This window comes from Glycine max, chromosome 7 (assembly GCF_000004515.6).
Source record: "Glycine max cultivar Williams 82 chromosome 7, Glycine_max_v4.0, whole genome shotgun sequence".
NCBI classification, from domain to species: domain Eukaryota; kingdom Viridiplantae; phylum Streptophyta; class Magnoliopsida; order Fabales; family Fabaceae; genus Glycine; species Glycine max.
The window spans coordinates 35645176-35665614 of record NC_038243.2 but is presented as its reverse complement, the minus strand read 5'-3'; the positions used below and the strand labels follow the sequence as shown (position 1 = coordinate 35665614).

The 20439-nt window shown below is 29.5% G+C and overlaps 3 protein-coding genes across 7 annotated transcripts; 1 reads left to right on the top strand and 2 right to left on the bottom strand.

Moving 5' to 3' along the window:
* Nucleotides 1-1880: 1880 nt before the first annotated feature.
* On the top strand, nt 1881-6010 carry LOC100799793 (malate dehydrogenase, glyoxysomal-like). Its single transcript, NM_001252960.3, has 9 exons — nt 1881-2497; nt 2824-3039; nt 3499-3813; nt 4082-4171; nt 4253-4336; nt 5165-5200; nt 5320-5409; nt 5487-5581; nt 5673-6010. The coding sequence occupies exons 1-9, from the start codon at nt 2426-2428 to the stop codon at nt 5743-5745; spliced, it is 1071 nt and encodes a 356-aa protein (NP_001239889.1). The 5' UTR covers nt 1881-2425; the 3' UTR covers nt 5746-6010.
* A 1071-nt stretch (nt 6011-7081) lies between these two features.
* LOC100799262 (transcription factor bHLH19) lies at nt 7082-9853 on the bottom strand. 4 transcript variants are annotated; one of them, XM_014777560.2, is made up of 5 exons: nt 9778-9853; nt 9474-9555; nt 8717-9223; nt 7952-8320; nt 7082-7658 (listed from the first exon to the last, which is right to left on the bottom strand). In XM_014777560.2, the coding sequence occupies exons 2-5, from the start codon at nt 9510-9512 to the stop codon at nt 7584-7586; spliced, it is 990 nt and encodes a 329-aa protein (XP_014633046.1). In that variant the 5' UTR covers nt 9513-9555; nt 9778-9853; the 3' UTR covers nt 7082-7583. The 4 variants fall into 4 exon arrangements, with proteins under 4 accessions (XP_014633046.1, XP_003529273.1, XP_040873268.1 ...); XM_003529225.4 differs by having other exon boundaries at nt 8717-9217; nt 9778-9851; XM_041017334.1 differs by lacking the exon at nt 9778-9853 and adding an exon at nt 9635-9777.
* Nucleotides 9854-13051: 3198 nt separating this feature from the next.
* FWL6 (protein FW2.2-like 6) lies at nt 13052-16353 on the bottom strand. Of its 2 annotated transcripts, none has more exons than NM_001251284.3 (4): nt 16037-16353; nt 15840-15911; nt 15479-15691; nt 13052-13470 (listed from the first exon to the last, which is right to left on the bottom strand). In NM_001251284.3, exons 1-4 carry the CDS (start codon nt 16104-16106, stop codon nt 13346-13348), a joined length of 480 nt encoding a protein of 159 aa, NP_001238213.2. In that variant the 5' UTR covers nt 16107-16353; the 3' UTR covers nt 13052-13345. The 2 variants fall into 2 exon arrangements, with proteins under 2 accessions (NP_001238213.2, NP_001340328.1); NM_001353399.1 differs by having other exon boundaries at nt 13052-13457.
* Nucleotides 16354-20439: the final 4086 nt, after the last annotated feature.

Below are 20439 nucleotides of genomic sequence, written 5' to 3'. Positions count from 1 at the left end.
CGAGTTGCTTAAAAAGTATGTCAATCCAACACAACTCAAACCAACACAAGCTGATGAGGTGAGACACTAAATTTAAAAAAAAAAATCAAAAAAGAAAATGTAGAAAATAAAATAAGAATAAATATAATTTTTTTTCTCTCTATTTTAAGTTATTTTAGAATAAATAATTAAATAACACCGTTCCTTTTTTTTAATTTAATATTTCTAAATTTTTCTAAATTAAAAAGAAAAATGGACCAACCTAACCTAAATCCACCTTAACCTACAGGTTAAATGAGCTGGGTTGAGATAACTCAAACTCTAGTGACCCAACATTTCGGCCTTTTCTATTCACACTTCCTTTTTTTAATTTTTATTTTATTATTATTATTATTATTATTATTATTATTATTATTATTATTATTATTATTATTATTATAAATACTCTTTTATACCAAAACTATCCTTTACATAAAAAATGTACACATCCTACTTTTTAAATCATTATTGTCTATTTTCTACCTTTTCTCTTCTTTGTTCATCAAAAGTATTAAAACTTTACCTTCATTTTGTTCTATGACACTTCTATATTCAAATTGTATAAGAAAAATACTTAAATCTCAATAATGTGCGATCTATATACAATTTCATCATATCCTTCAATGTGAATGTTATGCGTTATATTTAATTTAATCGTACCTTGAAACTTCAACACTTGGTGCAACCAAGTATGTCATGACCCTTGTTTTAACAATTGCAAAAAGTACTATTTGGAACGCAATATAATAACTATTATGAAAACTGGAAGGTACTTTCTAGGACCTTAGTTTATTTGTGTTAACATTCGGAAGAGTATCTTTCGGAATGTTAATCAAAACAAATGGGTTCAAGAAAATACTTTTTAGAATAGTGAATAATATTTTGAAAGGTATTTTTTAGAATAGTGATTATGTTTCTAGAAGGTATTTTTGAAATTAAATTATTTTCTTTTTTACTTTTTCCCCACCACAATTGTTTTTTTTTTTTTCATGTTCATGTTACTAGCTTGTATGATGCGAAAGTTGAGAAGAGTTTGTTGACAAACTTGCTGACATAAATGTTGAACGGGTCTTGGAACCAGAAGACGAGGGAGTGCAGCGGAAGGGGATGTGGAAGCAAGGGTGGAGAAGTGGGGAGTGTGAACCATGCAAAGGTTATCTTTCAAGAAAGGGGGAAAATAGAAGGTTATTTAGGTCAATTCAAATAAAATAAAGGGGAAAGAGAACATATTTACTAAATAGAGGAGTATAAATAGCAAAAGTCCAGCATTTTTCCCCAGTATAAGGCCTGAGTTGGTTGGGCTAGAAAGTTTCATTTGGAAATGTAACCCTGTTTTTTTTTTTTTTTTTAATTCCAAGAACATATTATCTAACATACTCTAACACACATTCTTATAGAACAAAAGCTATTGAAAATCACAAATTTATGGATTTTGTATTTTATTTAATAACTCTTTCTCCTAATTTTTTATTTTTTAATAAATTTTAATCAAGGAATGTGTTAGTAAGAGTATGATTTTTTAGAAGTAAGAGTTTGTTATAAAGTGTATTTCTAATACATCTCTTTTTTTTTTCATAATTTTGGTAACTTTTTTTTTTTTTTTACATTAGAGAATAATCAGGATAAATATATACATGTGCTAAGTTCTCTATCCCTCTATCCTTTTTATTTTGCTGGCTTTGGTATCTTGTAACATGCCCAACAATCAACATGTTATATTATCTTAGTTTGTTCGTTTATTAAGTTCAGAAACAAGTTTTCATCAAAAAAGTTTTTCAAAATACTTTATCTGCATATTTAAATCTGTCCTAAGATACTTTAAAATGCTCGGTTTTTGTCAGAACAAGAAAAGAAGTTTAGAAATATGTGAACCAATCACATTTTATAAAATCAATGCATAGATATTAAACTATAATTTAATATACTCCTCTTTTAGTTCTCAGTTTCTACCTTGTATCAAACTGATCACACGAAAACTAATGACAATTTACGTGGAACATATTGAACGTTTCCTCATCCCGAATTTTTTGGCCACTAGAAGCCTTCATATTCACGAATTGTTATCAGAATTCAACGGCAACAGAGGCTGGTGGAACTTTGGTTAAAATTGTGAGAGCCACATTCACTTGAGGCCTAAGAAGATGATAGGATAAGGGCTCAGAAATCTGAATTCCACACAAAATTGAGAAAATTTTATATTAAAAGGGAAAAGCATTGAACATATATGTCATCTTCTTCATTCCCATTATTGTCCTTATCCATTTCATTTTATTTTCTGGTCATAACTTTAAATTCTTTTGCACCCCTCATTTTGTTTTCTAATATATAATAACTCCTCTGCTTCAACACACTACTTCTCACTCTCCCTCTCTAATAGTAATAGTAATATACATAAGTAACATAACCAATGGAAGCGCGTGCAGGAGCCAATCAGCGTATTGCAAGAATCTCTGCTCATCTTCAGCCTCCAAATTTCCAGGTTTCTTCCTTCAACAATTCAATTTACTTCAGTTTTTACATACCTTTAGTTCAGACTTCAAAGCTTTTCATTCAAATAGTTGTTTTTTTTTTTTAATCGGCACAAGTTAGTTGTTAGTTGTTAATTTTTGTTAATAGGGGATTCGAACCCACCGCTTTTCCCTCCTTTCCTTCTCCCTTCATTACTAGGCCAAACTTATATCTCCATTCAAAGAGTTATTTATTTATACTTGAGTAAATAACAACTTGGTATGTGTTCCTTGCATGATAAATAGATTTGAGCTTCCATTATTTGAAAAAAAGAACTTTTTTGTTTTGTTGTGACAGGAAGGGAGTGATGTTCTTCTTAAGAGTGCTGAGTGCAGAGCAAAGGGTGGGGCACCTGGATTCAAAGTTGCAATTTTGGGGGCTGCTGGGGGAATTGGTCAACCCCTTTCTTTGCTGATGAAGATGAACCCATTGGTTTCAGTTCTTCATCTTTATGATGTTGTCAACACCCCTGGTGTCACTGCTGATGTTAGCCACATGGACACTGGTGCTGTGGTAATTTCCATTTTCATAGAATTAATGATTGTCAGTTGAATTGTAACATAAGACTGAGTTGCAGTTGTTGTGTTAATGCTGAGGCTAGTTACAATAGTTTTTATTAGAGTATATGATCAATTAGTTTGTTAAGAACTAAGTTACACATGGTTGGGTTAACAAACTGTATAAATAGGAGCATTGTAATTCACTTTTACTGTCTTTTAATGAATATGACATCTCTCGAGAGTTATTCTCTCTATTTGGCTTATGCCTATGATTTGTATCCTCCTCTTCCTCTGATTACCAACAGTTTTCCTCTTTGGTACTGATGGGGGATTTTTAGGGGGGGGGGGGGGGGGGGAGTATTTTAATTTTTAAGGATCAAGGAATTGTTTTATTGACAAAATTTTGATGATGGAACTTAACAATGTTTAGCTGCTATTTGTTCAAATAATGCAATTTTTGTTGGGTTTGTAGGTTCGTGGCTTTCTGGGGCAGCAACAACTTGAGAGTGCACTCACTGGCATGGACTTGGTAATCATACCTGCTGGGGTACCAAGGAAACCTGGGATGACAAGAGATGATTTATTTAAAATAAATGCTGGAATTGTGAGGACCCTTTGTGAAGGAATTGCCAAGAGCTGCCCCAATGCAATTGTCAACTTGATTAGTAATCCAGTGAATTCCACAGTTGCTATTGCTGCAGAGGTTTTCAAGAAAGCCGGTACATATGATCCAAAGCGACTACTGGGTGTTACGACCCTTGATGTTGTGAGGGCAAATACTTTTGTGGTAAGCATTGCTTTGCTGTTCTTATTCAAGCAGTTTATAACTCCTTGAAATTTCCTTCCAGCTGTGTTTCATAAATAAAATATCTTGGGGACTACAAGCTAAAACTATAATCAAATGATAACTGTTTGATCAAATTAGTTTGTTTATATAGTAGTATTACAGTGGGTTGAACAGAGCAGATATTTCTACATTGTGAGATTTTTATAGTATATGCTGGAATTGTATGAATAGAGGCTGGTGTATGTCCTGCCATGTTTTCTTCTTTCAGGCAGAGGTACTTGGAGTTGATCCAAGAGAGGTTGATGTTCCAGTGGTTGGAGGTCATGCTGGTGTCACAATTTTGCCTCTTTTGTCACAGGTCTTGTAGAGGATACTCCCTCACTTCAAAAAAATATTATAAAACAGGTCACTGAAACTTCTTCAAACTTGGTTTTTGCAGGTTAAGCCTCGCAGTAGCTTCACTGCAGAAGAAACTGAATACCTGACAAATCGCATCCAAAATGGTGGAACTGAAGTTGTTGAGGTAATGTCACGTAAATCTATATCCCAAACATGTGACTGGAGTGACAGAGGGATAATTCACAATATTTACTGCATATAATATATTGATAATTTGGGCTCATATAAATATGTGCTTATCCCATTGGGCATTTGTAAGATGAGTTGATGACAGTGTCAGTGTCAACTTTTATGCTTCCGCCTTTTCAGTTACTGACATCTGCCTATTACAATATATCAACTGTGAAATATGAATGGATAATAGAGAAACATATAGTATGATGCTGCAACTATAAGTTGTTTATGGTGCTATGATAATATAAGAATGATGCAATTGCGTGTGTTTGGATAGCTTTCAAAATCACTATAGACGATGGTGAGGTGAGTCAACCTTGATTTTGATCAAATTTTGCATGTTTGTATTGTTTTCAAAATTATGGTAGAATCAATTATGATGCAAAAAAACCACGGTAGAGTTGAAGCAAGTAGGAGTAGCTTCTACTTCTACCAAAATTAATTCTAGAAAATCAATTTTATTCGAAATCAATTTTGTCACCATCTATCCAAACACACATGCTCCAGTTTCCTTTATTATCACAGGAGACTATGCAGTATGCACTTGACTATATCAATTTTGCTTAAGATGTTCAAACAAGTGAAGATACCCAAACAAATGAAGCATAGTACTTGTCTGAAATCTGAATAGATTATCTCAATTGCTCAACCTTGATTTCATATCCATGACCTTAGATATTCAAAAAATCTAAAATACATTGTTATTTCCCTGTCTATATTTAGTTGTGATTGAATATTCATCATAATCTAATAAGAAGTATTATTATTCATGTTACAGGCAAAAGCTGGGACAGGTTCTGCAACACTATCAATGGTTAATAGTTTATAAACTTTATCTTCATATTTCTACAGTTGCATGCATTATCAATTAAGTGTCAACAAAGTCCTAGTAGATAAACAAGCAAAGCTGAAATCTCACTCCTGATTGTGTAGGCATATGCAGCTGCCAAGTTTGCTGGTGCATGCCTCCGTGGCTTAAAAGGAGAAGCTGGGGTAGTGGAGTGTGCTTTTGTTGATTCTCAGGTGCCATTTTCAACTCCTTTTCCTTGCTTCATCCTCTCTTTCAGATCTTGTTTAATAGTATCATATGTTTTCAATAGGTTACGGAACTTCCCTTCTTTGCAACCAAGGTACGTCTAGGTCGTGCTGGAGCAGAAGAGGTTTATCAACTGGGTCCCCTGAATGAGTATGAAAGGTATCATTGTAGTATATGAAACTATTCCCTATTTTCTTGGATACAATAAGAAGTACAGAAAGTGAAACTTTTGCTCTGTAATGCTTAACAGGATTGGATTGGAAAAGGCAAAGAGAGAGTTAGCAGGAAGCATCCAGAAGGGTGTAGAGTTCATCAGAAAATAAATGTGATAAGGAAAAACTAGTTTTTGTCTCTTATATATAAGGACCATGTGTAATGCTTCTCTTTGTTCATAGATTTTTTTCTTCTTCTTAAGAATAGTACTCTAAATTTTTGGTGTCATCCGTAATTGCTGATGATAACGGATTTGACATCAGTGGAACTGCTTAATAATCTCAGAAAGATACTAAAATATCAGCCTTTTGTACTAATTCCAGATCTTATTTTCTTTAATCTTAACATATTCATAACACATTTCACAGTGCAAAACAAATAGTAATGGCTCTTTTGTCCTTTAGATTATGCTGATTGCTGAATGCAGAAAATGACAAGGTTGATAAAATTTTGGTGGTCATATTTTCTGTATGACAAATCATATAAGATCTAACAGAAATAGTCCACTCTTCAATATATTCCTTATTTATGGATAAAAATAACATCAAATACACAAGGCCAAAATTATGGAGGAAACAAAAGATAACAACAATATCCTCTGTCAATAACAGGATAGTCCAAGATGTTGTGTAAGAACCATAATTAGTTTTCATCATATGTATGTGCAATGTAGTGGTTTAATTTTTTTAAAACCAAGATGATACAAACAATCTGACCCAGATCATGGCTCTTAATTAATCTTTTAGTTGCAACCAGGGCATTGATCGCTTTTCATATAGATATACACCATCTAATATTCTTGCTACACACAATAGTTATTTCAAGCATATCAATGGAGAACTCAAACCAACAGGTGTATATTGCCATATTAAGTGCCTCCTTGAGAAACAACAAAAAGCCTTATCTTTTTAGGTGAGGTATTTCTTTGGGATTGGTTAATACCCAAAATTTGAAAGATACTTACCATGAGATTTCTCTTACAACTTCTAATGTGGTCCTTCTTGATCTCCACTTTCCCTTTTCACTTGACTAAAATTCAGCAATCTACTATTCTCAACAGTGTTTCTAGTAGCCTTTTACCTTCTTAAAAAACACAATTAATTAAGTTGTAAGACATGAATTATGAGTTTGCGAATTTGATCCCTTGCAAAGCTTTCCCACCCTTTCTCATTCGCCTATCCATTCAATTTTCAATTTTCTAAAGATCGATGTTTGCACTTTTTATGTAAGCTTTTCCTCCCTTGTCCCCCCCAAATCAGTATATTTTATAGTGCCCATCATTTTTTTTAACTTCTATGCCATTATATAAAATATACTCTTTACGTAGCGTAGCATTAACTTTTGCAACGTATATATCATGCCTTTACGTAGCGTCCATGAAATTTGACGTGTATGGGAAACATGCTTACATGCATGCAAATTATACACACTTTGTAAAAGATATAGTACAATTATTCCATTCCATTAATTTCAACCAAACTTCTATGAAGTATACAAGTATAGTGGTACAAGAGCTGCAAGAGTTTTCAACTTACGTCCTGCAAATCATATTCAAACTCTTCACACCTTTTACCAATCACATTTTGTTTAAAACCGAAACAAATCAGATTTAGGTAAGAAAGGGACAGAAAACAGACCGGTTGAACTTTTCAACCTCCTGCCAAAAAATGCCTAACCAACTGTATAGTAACTGTTGAAACTTGAAACAGGTGGGTACCAATAACATGGTCAACGAGTTGACCATGCAAAAAGAAGAATATGGTTGAAATAGATGAGATGACAGACATCACACAAGGCCATGTAAGCATAAAATATTATCGAAGAACATAAACTTTAAACTGGTATATATATATATATATATATATATATATATATATAGTTGACTGTAACTTCTATTCTTCTTGTTGTGCTTTTTGAAGTCGGTTTAATATGGACTAACAGAACGTTCTCACATGAAAGATGTAAAAGCTGAGCGTAGGTTTCTCACAAGATCCTTCACTCCCATGCAAAATTCCATATCCATCTGTAAATAGCATAAATGTTTCCCATATTGAAACAAAAATTACAGTTTAGTGGAAATAATTATGAAAACTGATGCATGGTTAGCAATTGAACATGTTTTTTCATCAATGTAGTAAAAATATAACGTGTATATAGAAAACCATTGACAGCATATACCTATTCTAGCCACCGTGTCATAACAAAAAGTTTCATTGCGTACTAGATGTTACTGCTATGCATACATGGAACTTGAATTCAATATAATTTTAATTTTTTGTTGGTTTCAGCCAATATAATAATATGTTCAAAGATTACCTGAGCAATAACTGTTATATCAAGGGCACATCTTCCAAATGTCATGGTATTGCTATTGATGACTTTTAGATGAAGTTTCTCAATTCCCTGGATTGTGTTTTCTACAACTCCTTTGCTCTTCTCACAGTGTACTCTTATGAGGACACTTCTCTCACAAAATCTTGCTTCAATTTCAGGCAGTGCCTCGTCAAATGAACCATCATGTTCTGAAGAAGAGTTGTTAACATCATTGGATAGTTGACATTTCTTCACAATTACCACAGACTCCACATTTTTCTTCATGTTTTGTTCCTCCTCAAGAGCGTTTACTTTCTCCTGCAATTGCTTCAAGTATTTGATAGCATCTCCAAGAACAGAAGCTTTGTCCGTCTGTTATTAGTAGCACATTGCAAAATGAGACGAATGTATGTGTTAGAAGCACACACTAATAACAAATTACCAAACCAAGATCTGAATTATTATTAGTTTCTAATATTTTTTTGATTAACAGTTTCTAATATTATACAGCTAGTTAAAGAGATAATTAATAGACAAATCCTTAAAATTATCTTCCACTTGTAGCTTAATATTTGAATTTGCTATAGTCATACCAAGTTAATTAGTCCTTTTAAATTTTTATGGACTAAAGTAAAATATAAGAGGAACTAACATATATGATACCAGTTATATAATCTCAAGGACTAATACTCCAATATGTGTTCAACATTTATGCAGTAAAAGCAGAACCATATGAGGGCAAAATTCACATTGATATTTTCTTTATACCTTCTGTAGTCCAGGAACAAGGGCAGATAAAGCAATGAACCGCTGGCTGAGCTTCTCTCGCCGCTTCCTTTCAGCTATGATGTGGTCTTGAGGTTGAGAATGTTTATAACGTTTCCCAGTCTTTTTGGCTTCTTGGCATGCCTTGAAGACATAGTTATTATGATTCCCCAAGGTTCCTTGAGAGATAGTGTCAGGTGGAGGAGTTGTGTGATTGGAATCAACAAATGAGAAAAGATTTGGGAAAGAGACAAATTGTGTCTCTGATGATGTCTGAGCACTTTTGCTATTGGGATTCAAGCTGATGTTTCTGTGGTGTTTTGTGCCTCTTTCATCGTCAGCAAGTGTAGTTTCCATGGAAGTTTTGGGGTTGAAGTTTGGATAAGTACTGAATGCATGATGTTGTAATGTTTCTCCAAAAGCAGCAGCTATTGGTAGTAAGTTAGGGTCATCAATAGAACTCAGGTGCCACTGATGGAGAAAGGTAGCGTCCTCCATTATTTCCTGTTCCTTCGAAATCAGAAAATATCATACATCATACAATAAAAAACTTTCAGAATGTCCATAGCCGGAAAGATTCAAGTATTACTATACTAGATATTTGCCTTGTTTTCCAACCAAATGCCATATTTTAACTCACCATGCATGTGTTAAAATGGTTCCAAGTTCCAACTTAGATTAATTTAGTCAGGGAACATAAATTAATTTACCCTAGATCCAAAAACAACTATTAACAAGAGTTATATATCTTGATTCTTACCATATCATCAGGTAACCCTCTGATGGATGAAATCTCCATAAGAAACTAATTCTGATATCAAAAGAGCTCTAGGTAATATATCCTGGAAAAATAAGTCAAGAGTCAGCTTAAAGTTGATAAACTTTGCAACTTTAATTTCAACCAGTTGATGGTGAAGTTACCATTAAAGCCAATACATGGAAGAAAAAAGTCTTTAAACCAAACCACGACACCCCCATGCACCGTTAATTCTAGATCAATTACATTCTTTGGAACAGGTGACTGTGAACTATAATTAAAGATCTTATAATGGTAAGAAACTTACTCATCAACAGATATTGCAGCATTCAGTGTATATTGCTAGTCCTCATTGATGTGAGATTGTGAGGGTACTATGCCCCAGCAATTGCAGCTTATATATCATTATTATATGATAACCTTTGTCCTACTTGACTTTACTGTATCCCAACTTATAGAACAGTTGCACCATCATGCTCACGGGTTTTATGGGGTGAATTGTCTTAGACAACCTTGTGCCTAATATTTTCAATCAAGGAACATAGATACAACTCGTTTTATATTTAGATGTTGCCTTCAAAATGAAGAATTAATGCTTACAACTTCTGTTGTTTTGTGGACTTTTGGGTGTTATTCACCAACTAGTCATTGAAATCTCAATAAAGAGCATACAAATTAAAGGATCATTATGTGGTCCCTGTCAACGTGTCCAAAGCCTCAAGGTACGTACATACATGCTTTGTTTCCTTAAGTTACTTTCCAAGTCTCTCATTTTCTTGGTCAATGATCATTTGCAAATCATAACAAGGAAAGCCAATGATTAGAGCTGGTTAGACAACCTATCAGCTATTAACAAAATAATGAAAGCCTATGTGATAACGTGGTTAGATATTGGTCATGAATAAGCACTGGATGGTTGCAATTTTCAAATCTGATTTATAAGCTTACTTATTCATATAGTAGCTGAGTTTCCCAATTTTGAGTGAAATGCAACAGTTTCATTGACTTAAGAAGATTTTATAGCCAATTCCCTAGTTGCATGTCTGGCGGTGAAAATTAAAACTTATCTCCGGGGATAGTGGCCCATTGAAACGGGCATATATCAAAGAGTTCACTTCAATCAAATGTTGTTCAATATTGAAATGGTTATGCTTTGTGCTTGGCTAGAAAAACGACTTAACTGATATAGAATGACATGATTCACAGATAAATATATCTATCTGATTATAGGATTTGATAACCAAGTTTATAAGGATAGAAAAACTTCACATATAACAATGTATGTTCTTATGTACGTGATTAGAGAATTTGATTTCCAAATATGTATCGATAGAAAAAGATACGTTGATGAAGTAAATTTCTTAAATAGATTTTTGTACTTTAATAAATTAATCACTAGTTTTCTGACAGAAGAATATCCTGAATAAAAAATTATTAACGAGTACTTTAATGATAATAGGTTATAAAAGAATGACTAAATTTTAATTTTAATTCTTAATCTATGATTTTGGTTCTTCTATTTTTGTTGTGATCTGAGTTTTCACATTTTAATTATAAAATTCACAAATTTAATTTAATATTTAATTTTACTTATATTTTTTTGTCCAATTAAATCTTATACCTGAAATTCATTTAAAGTATTATTAATCGGTGATTTAATTAATTAAATTGTAATAAATTAATAAATATAAATAAAATTAAATATTGAACAAAAATTGTAAATTTTCTAAAATATTGAGACTACAATAGAAGGAAAAGAATAAGAATACCAAATCACAAATCACAAAATTAAAATTATAATTTAATCTAAAAGAATAGTATCCTAAACTCAAAATCCTAAGAAATTTAAGCGTATTTTTTATAATTAGAATCGTGGGTGAATTTGTTGAAATTTAAAAAAGCAACATTAAAATAAGTATTTTTTTAGAAGTAAATAAGATTTACTTCTTTTAAAGAGTATAAAAATGTTTATTTCAAATAAAAATAGTTTAAGCAAACACATAAAAAAATAAATATTTATTTTATTAAAAAAAGATTTTTTTTAAATAAGCTAAACACCCGTATTTCCAGGAATAATTTTTCGTTTTTAAATAAGCTAAACTATTTTTTTCTAAAATAATCTAAATCAAATACGCGTTGAGTTGAAACGCGTTGGGTGGTTTAGGTATACGAGTGTCGGTTTTGATTGTATAATGAGTTGAGATGACAAATTTATTAGGACCAACAGTCCTTTTTTATATCTACTTCAATCTCCATAATATAATAAATTAAAATATATCAGGTAATTTTTACTCTTATCTCTCTTTTTAAGATTTTCTAACATACATGTTTTGAACATATTATTTTTTATTATTGATAAAAATTTATTAAAAATCACAATTTTATACAACTTATTATTTATTTGATGAATCTTGTTCATAATTTTATTATTTTTAATAAATTTTAATGAGTAGTGTGTTGCTAACACTCTTTCTCTCTCAATTAATCATTCTCAAAAGTCAATATTATCTTTCTTCTCTTTATTTATTTTTTAAATCTTCTCTTTCGAAGTGTACTACTTTTAACAATTCAATTTTTTTCTTTTTCTTTATAATTTTTATACTATTCTATAAATAATGCATGTCATGCACGGGTGTCGTTGTTTTTACAATCTCTTTTTTAAAATTTTTAATAAGTATATATTGATGTGTGTGTGAATATTTAAAAAATGTATTAAAATCATCGTCATTATTTTTGTAGAAAAGATATTGTTTTTAATTATTAATTTTTTTTAAAAAAAATATGTTTCCACCAGAAAGAATGAAATTACTGGCATTAACTATAAACAAAGAAAATATAGAAACTGAATGATTCTGAAAAACTCTTTATTGAAGGATGATACGAATTACATTTATAGAGAGATTGGATCTCTAAAATTTAAATTAAAGATAAATACAACTAATGATAATTCAGAAGGCTGATACAAATACTTATTTCAAATAGTTGTTGTTTAATGATGTTAATAAAATCTGTTGCACACTTATTCAAAAATCTGTTCCACTTATGTTGTTCCAATAGAAAATATATTTATAGTCATATAAATTATGAAATAAAATTATTATTTTTAATAAAGAAAAAAAAAGAAAATCTAAATAGAAGTGAAGTGTTTATACATGGAGGTGCAAAAGTAGGGTTTAAAGAACCATATCGTGAATGTCTTGATCTTTATCATCGATGATGGGTTGCAAAATATAACTTTTAAGTCTTGAATGCCTTGATCCTTTCTTATTGAGGGGTCCTTCCTCTCTTAATCCTTCCTTATATCTCTAGAATGTATTGATCTTTATCAACTTCAAATTAACTATATTATATGGATAGCAGTGAGAAACGGGATGAATAGGTAGTATCCTTTCATTACTAGTTTCGTTTCGTTTGATAAAAAAAATCACCTCATATCTACATGGATATATTTATTAAGTGGGTATCCGCAAATTTTATGAAAATATGTAAATATTATGAACAGTTGTTAAAATATAAATTTTTTAAAAAGGTAAACAATGTAGATACGTATACTTAAGGTAAACAATGTTGACATTAAATATCCACTCACAGCTCACACGAATAAATTATTACTTTTATTGAATGTTTTAAAAGCCACACATAATTGTTGGAGCATAGTATTTAGATTGAAGTGGCACAATAATTGCAGCCACAAGGGACATGTGGACTCAAGCACGCATGACATTTTTCTTCATAGTCTTTTGATAAGACTTAGCTCCAAACAATGCTAACAACACATCGATAACTTATTCCATTATCACTCACTAAAAGCCACGAAATGATCACGAGAGAGGAGCATCATCGATCAACATCCACTGTATAAGTGCAAGGCATCATCACGCTGGCGGAGCAAAGGACAAACACGCCTGCCCTAACGGCTCATGCCACCGTTCACTACCGGAGCCGCCGTCACGCCACTCGTGCGCATTTGGACATTCCCTTTCCAACCTATATATGCATTCTTACAATTTAAAAGTAGATTAATTAGGGTTTAGGGTTATAAGAAAAAAAAGTGAAAAGATATAATAAATTTTTTAAAAAAAACAAAAAAAAAACTCAAATCGAATCTAAGAGTAAAATATGTTTGTTTAAAATTTAGAAAATATTTTTTTTGAAAAAATTTTAAAAAACATTCCTAAAATTAAAAATAACAAATCAATATTTTAACCATCATGTATTATAAACACGTATTTGATATTAATTATATCTTTTTCTTTACCTCTTTCTTTCTATCAAATCATATTACTTATAATATTTCATTTTTTTCTTTATATTTTAATGTCAAATAACACATATATAGGCATTTATGCATCTTTATCCATAAGTTAAAATTAATTTATGCTGTTTAAAAAAAATCTCCCAACAACATATAACTTGATATCACCTACCATATATGACTGGATCATTCAAAAGAAGATTGTCAAAAAGGTTATTCATATTAGAGAACATTGCTTAGATTTGTAGATCTTATCTTCTTACATGTTAAATTTTATAACCTGACTAATGTATTCGATCATGGATCAATATCTCAAAAAAGACATTAAAAAATTATCCTAACTAATATATGGTGATAAGTTGATAAAGTGTGACATATTTAAGAAGGTTAAATTTTAGGTCTATGACCTGATCTACATAAACTCTGATTTGGACTAACCTATTTAATTAAAAGGTTAAGTTCAGACTTTTTTAAAAGTCTATTAAATTAAATAGACCAAATTTAGGCTTATTAAAAAACCTTATAAGCTTGATAGGTCGGCCTATATATATATATATATATATATATATTATTTTTTGGATACCAATATATACTTATATTATTTTTTGGGTACAACTATTTTTTTTTTTAAACTGACATACTTTAATTACATATTACTACTCCATAACTTTCATTTCTATAATCAAGTAAGACTTTAATTACAATTTAAGTGTGAGTCATGTGTCCCTTTATATTTTTCATTATTTTTATATTGACTTTCCTATTACTGTTAACGTTTCATTTTCCTATTAGGTTTCCTTTAGCAAATAAAAATCATATCATTTTCACTTCAAACTTTGATAGAGGTAAAACTTCAAAAACTTACCATTTTTTCTTGCATATTCTTATTCCTTTAACATTTTTTATTTCATCTTCTTTTTACCTTCTCTTTTTCATGCATATATTCTTTCTTCTTCGTGGTGAAAGCCTATTAGCGTTTCTCCTTTTCCATGAAGGAATATTAAAGATTTAATGTGAAGAAAACTTTTAAAAAGGTTATCAGACCACACTAGGCTTTTAAAAAGGTCAGATCGAACCAAAATAAAAGCCTTTGATAGACTAGGCTCAGGCCTCAAAAATTTATCGTAGACTAGACTCAGACCTTTTAAAACTTGGTCTGGCCTATTCCCACCCCTATTCACAAGGTTTGTCAAATTCTTAAATTTACATTTTATTTTTTATTTCTGTGTAATTAAATTCTAAATATAACATTTTCATTTAAGATACATAAAAAATAATTTAATTAAAATAAAAAATGTATGAAAAATTAAAAATTAAACAAAACTATGGATTTTTAAAAACAAGGAAATTAAAATTATGAAGAAAAAAAAACAGAAGGAACAAAATCATAGATTAAAAATGATAAGAGAACCAACAATACAATATAACCCAAGAAACATATATCTTGATGACCTAAGACTGGAAAGAAATAATGCATAAGTTATTACTTTATAAAAGTTGTCTAGTTTAGCTTTTGCACAAGCTCATTTTAGCTTATACGTACTTCACTTAAGTTTGCAAGAAACTTAATTCACTTTGTCTTCTACTTCTTCTCCGTAGACATCTAAAAGTTTATCCCCGTCAACAGAAAGATGAATTACTCCAAACCAAATTCCATAAAAAAAACAACTAAAACACTTAAGAATCACTCAAAAACATTATTAAAAAAAAATCGTTAAAAAACAATCAAATTAAGAAGAAGAAAGAGTACTACCAGCAGAGACGTCGAATCCACGGGCTTGGAGCTCACGATACTCTTGGCAAAGGGTGCAAGCAGAGCAGAAGCAACTGAGTAAAAAATCTGCACATTGGTGTCCCTCAATCCCGTATTGCCTCCTTATTTTTGTACGGTACATACAGGCGTAGATACCCGCTAAATAAGAGAAACCACCAAGTAGGCAGAAAAGTGATCCATGAAGACAACAAGCTGCAGCATATCATATATATATACATGCATGCCGTTAATTTCAGCACAAATAAATTGAAGATCATCTCAACTTTAGAATATGAATATATGATAGTCATGAAGAGGCTCAATCACACACACATGTATATATATATATATATACACTTACAAGTTGTTCCTTTGTCCACGATCTCTCCTATTCTTCCGAAACTAGCACAAGGGCACCAGAACGTGAGGCAACCTAAGTCATCAAATGAAATGAAGCTTAATTATTGCATGATTTCTTTAATTTCTAGATATATAGGTGGTAACTAAAGATATTAAAACAAGGGAAATGATTAATTAAACATATAATTAGCCACATACAGCTGCTGCAGTCAGAGAAGCAGCCGCACAAGCCACTCGACCATGATCCAAGAGCAGCCTTCTCAGACATTTTTTTAAGGAAATTTCTATGTGTGCGCAATACACTGTCGCGTGGAGATGAGGCCTTATTAAAGGTGAAGGTGGAGCCGAAGAATAATCCAACAAATATCCAATTTGCTTCGTTAAAGTGATGATTCGCGATTTGATTTTTAAAACCTCGTCACTATATATATACTTAAAGTTTTAAGGATCAACTTGGTAGGAGCGAGTTGTCAAAATTTCAATCCATCATCCTCCCAGTCCTCTCTCCTTTAATCAAATAAAAAAGTAGCATTAGGGCCTATTTAGATGTAAACTTCTTTAGAAGTATTTCTAGAAGAAAAAAATAAAAAGAAAAAAATAAAATGAATTTTTCTATTAATTAAAATGAGTTTTTCATTAGCTAATTTATAAATATTATCTCATCTTTTAAAGAAACTATATTTATGAACTTTTAAAAATTAACTTATAGAGAACTTATTTTTGCTTACGATGAAAAAGTTCATCTCATCTTTTTTCTTTTTATTTTTTTTTTTAGAAATGTTTCTAAAATAACTTATCCAAACATGCCCTTAATACCTCCACTATGAAGCATTTGCCTTCATGTTAGTGCATAAACACACATAACAATTATTGAAATATAAAATATATTATAAAGTGTAGATATAAAAATATTTAAAATTATATCAAAATATTGATCTTGTACGTAGGGATTTACCAAATATAAAACAATCACTTCATAAACACACAGGGTATTGAAGCAAAAATTATATTGTTTTGTCAAGCATTTATGTGAATTAAATAACATACAACACAAAAATGTTGTTTGTACTATGCATCCACCATCAAATAACAACAAACATCAAATGACATTTGCTAATCAAGCTAACACGTTTTGCATATTTCTTAGCTTGTTGCGTCATGCGTGGTGTTGGTTCACTCTTAAGTCGTGTTTGTTTTCTTCTTTTGGACCCTATTTATAATTAGGTGATCCATCTTGGACTATTATCACCTGCTGGTCCATCACTTTGAATTCCGATCAATATTTACAATTTTTACATGACATGTAATTAAATATTATTAATTATTTTTTAAAATTAAAAAATTTAAATATATTTTACATAAAAACTAGTCAGAACCAAAAATAAAGGATGTTCCAAGATAACCTAATAATATCTCCGATCTTTAATTTGTTGGAACATGTGCGCTGTTTTTTTTGTGGGGTCATATATCTTGAAGTTTCTCCAATCCCATGCATACAAATTTAAGCTTGAAGTTTATTATTGTGATTCTTCTATGAAATATTAAATGTGACATTATTGTAATAGACTTAATTATATAATTATCAATTAATTATAATTAAAAATTTAATTAGATCTTTTAATTATTAAAAATTTAAACATATCTCTAAATTTTTAAAACACTATAATCATATAATTTCCATCCAATTGAAGCTGACAGCGATAACTCTCCCTTATAAATGTCATTGTCGTTTAGAACTTGGAGAACACGGGTAGCGCAGTCCACGAAAACATTGAGGATTTCGCCGCCTTCAAACAAATGGACCATAGTGGCAAAGGAAAAGCAAGGTTAAGAGAGAACACGAACGTTTCAGAAAGCGTGATTGCACAGAGGAGGAACAAGCTCAAGACAACAAAGTGCAGATAGAGGAGTGGGACCGCGAGTAGGAGCAATGTGCGCTAGCACCTCACACAGAGGATTGCTCTTCACGACAATGCTTGTGGAGAAGAGGAAGCCATAGTGGGGCTTCAAGTTGAAGATGAGTTTGAGGGAGTGTAATAACATCCCGTAATAAAATATAAAATTTTAAAATTATAATAATTTCAAAATATCTTATGTATAATAAAATACGTTAAATAAATGAGTTTTTTTGAAAAGAAAACATTATTCTTAATATATAAATATTTAAACTAAATAAACCCTAAAAATATAATGAAAGTAGTCATATCTAATATTTTATTCTCAAGTATTAATCAAACTAAAATAAATATAATTAAAAAAATTATATTTCAAGTCTCCTTAAATTCAAAAATTTCTTTCTCATATTTTGAAAACAACATTTATAATAAAATGATGATTTCAATGATTAAACAAGTTATAAAAAAGAATTTGTAAATAGTATTGTTGTAATTTAAAAAATCAATTATGATATCTATGATGAATTTAAAGATAAGATATTATATATATATATATATATATATATATATATATATATATATATATATATATATATATATATATATATATATCATTATAATCTAATAAAAATTAAATTGAAGACAATCATATTTTATTCCCATAAATACTAAATAAATAAAAATATGTAAATAAACATCATTTTCTCAATATATTCAAATAAACATCACAAACATAATTCATTAATTCTCAAGATCATTAGACTCAACTCTTCTATTCTCGAAATCAATTTAACATTCAAATTTTTGTCTATGAACTTATTTTCATGCAATGTCATTCCAATGTCTTTTTTGTTATAGATAGAAGTATTACGAATCTTTTTCAAATCCCAAATAAAAATATCTTAAATCCTTTTTTCATCGTCATCACTTTCAAGAAGATAATGATCAACTTACACATAATTTCAAAAATATTATTTCAAATGATATCCAAAAAATTCTCTAATTGTATGCACCCAATAATAATAATAATAATAATATGCAACAATAAGTGTATAAATATATATAAAGCAAACTACACATATATTTATATATAATATTCAAAACGTAACCCCCGAGTATTTTGAACTTATAATGTGTTTCAATGCTTTTATATATATGGAAGTGAAGTTTTCGACTTGACCGAATTCAATAAGATACAACATGCATGTGCCTTTCTTATTTCAATGTTGATATATTTATATAACATGGCACGGTCCTTAACAAAATTAAAGAATAAACCAAGAATTGTAATTTTTAGTGACTAAAAAATTGTGATGAAAATTCAAGTTGTCACTAATAATATATTATTAGTGACTAAATTTTATTTTGTCACTAATATTATTTACAATAATGACAAAAAAGAAGTTGTCACTAATTTTATTATTAGTGACAAATATTATTTGTCACTAATATCTATACATTTTATTTTCATAATTAAAATTATTACTAATGCACATTCTAGTAGTCAATTAAGATATTTATGACAAAAAGAAAAAAAATGAGTTTGTTATAAATATTATATTTTATTAGTCTATTTGTTTTCAATTACAATTGATAAATTATTTATCATTAAAAATTTAAAGAAATTATGAGATAATAATTAATTGACAAATTATTCATCATTAATCAAAATTTAAAGCAAAAAGTAGATTTGAACCTATGACCTCTTACTATGAGAAGCAAACCAAACCACTAAACCACCTTTGTTTCTTATAAATTAAGTGAGAATTAATTAATTAATTAATATTCTATTTATTTTATAAATTTTCATATTTTATTATTAATATTGCATTATAGTATTTTTATTATTTATATTTTTAATTTATAAATTTCATTTATTTTTTATTTATATCTTATTATTTATAAATAAAAAAGCATAAATAAGATAATATAAATAAGAAAACATAAATAAAATCATATAAATAAAAAAAAATATTGATGCAAATATAAATAATAAAATGTAATTAATGAAATATTAGTTATGTTGTAAATGTAAATTTTAAAATTATTAGTGTGTTAAGATTTGAGATAAGTAATTAAAAATAATTATTATATGCAAAAAAAAACTTAAAATAATAAAATCTTTCAATTATATATTGGTTATCATATAATTTATTCAAACTTCATCAATTTCAATTTTTTCTGTATTAATCAATTATCATTAACCGTTGATTTTTTAAATTTTAGTTGTAAAATCACTTTAAATTATTTATTGAAGTTTTAAAACACATATATTAATTTTTTTGTGACCTTAAAATATTATTAGAATATAATATTATATTTTGATTGCAGGAGTATTTTTTTTAATAGAATATCACAAGGCCATTAACAATAAACTTTGGGAAGTTAACTTACATGTGTGAGAAAATAGATCACTAAAATATTGTTACAGTAAAATCTTAACCACCTTATTTTTTTTCTCTTCTATCCTTATTAACCACGTAGTGGTGGATTTGAGGATAGTTAGAATGCTAACTACCTCTTAATATTAGCCTATTAAATCAAATTTTTCATCTATTATTTTTATCAAACTAAAAATATAAGTTAAAATTTTAAATTCGATTGTATTATTTAAAGTAAATGACAAGAAACGAACATATAATCTTTAGACTAGCAATTATTGTAACAAGCAACAAAGTTTGGTGTATTATAAACTAAAAAATTACT

Bases quoted from the DNA above. Each gene is read 5' to 3' on its own strand.
- LOC100799793 (NM_001252960.3), top strand. From the start codon at position 2,426: ATGGAAGCGCGTGCAGGAGCCAATCAGCGTATTGCAAGAATCTCTGCT. The intron at 3,814-4,081 runs GTAAGCATTGCT...TTCTTCTTTCAG, and splicing joins TGAGGGCAAATACTTTTGTG to GCAGAGGTACTTGGAGTTGA. The intron at 4,172-4,252 runs GTCTTGTAGAGG...TGGTTTTTGCAG, and splicing joins TTTTGCCTCTTTTGTCACAG to GTTAAGCCTCGCAGTAGCTT.
- LOC100799262 (XM_014777560.2), bottom strand. From the start codon at position 9,512: ATGGAGATTTCATCCATCAGAGGGTTACCTGATGATATG. The intron at 8,321-8,716 runs GTATAAAGAAAA...TACTAATAACAG, and splicing joins TTGTTCCTGGACTACAGAAG to ACGGACAAAGCTTCTGTTCT. The intron at 7,659-7,951 runs GTAATCTTTGAA...TGCTATTTACAG, and splicing joins ATATAACAGTTATTGCTCAG to ATGGATATGGAATTTTGCAT.
- FWL6 (NM_001251284.3), bottom strand. From the start codon at position 16,106: ATGTCTGAGAAGGCTGCTCTTGGATCATGGTCGAGTGGCTTGTGCGGC. The intron at 15,912-16,036 runs GTATGTGGCTAA...TTGATGACTTAG, and splicing joins CTTCTCTGACTGCAGCAGCT to GTTGCCTCACGTTCTGGTGC. The intron at 15,692-15,839 runs GTAAGTGTATAT...GATATGCTGCAG, and splicing joins CGTGGACAAAGGAACAACTT to CTTGTTGTCTTCATGGATCA.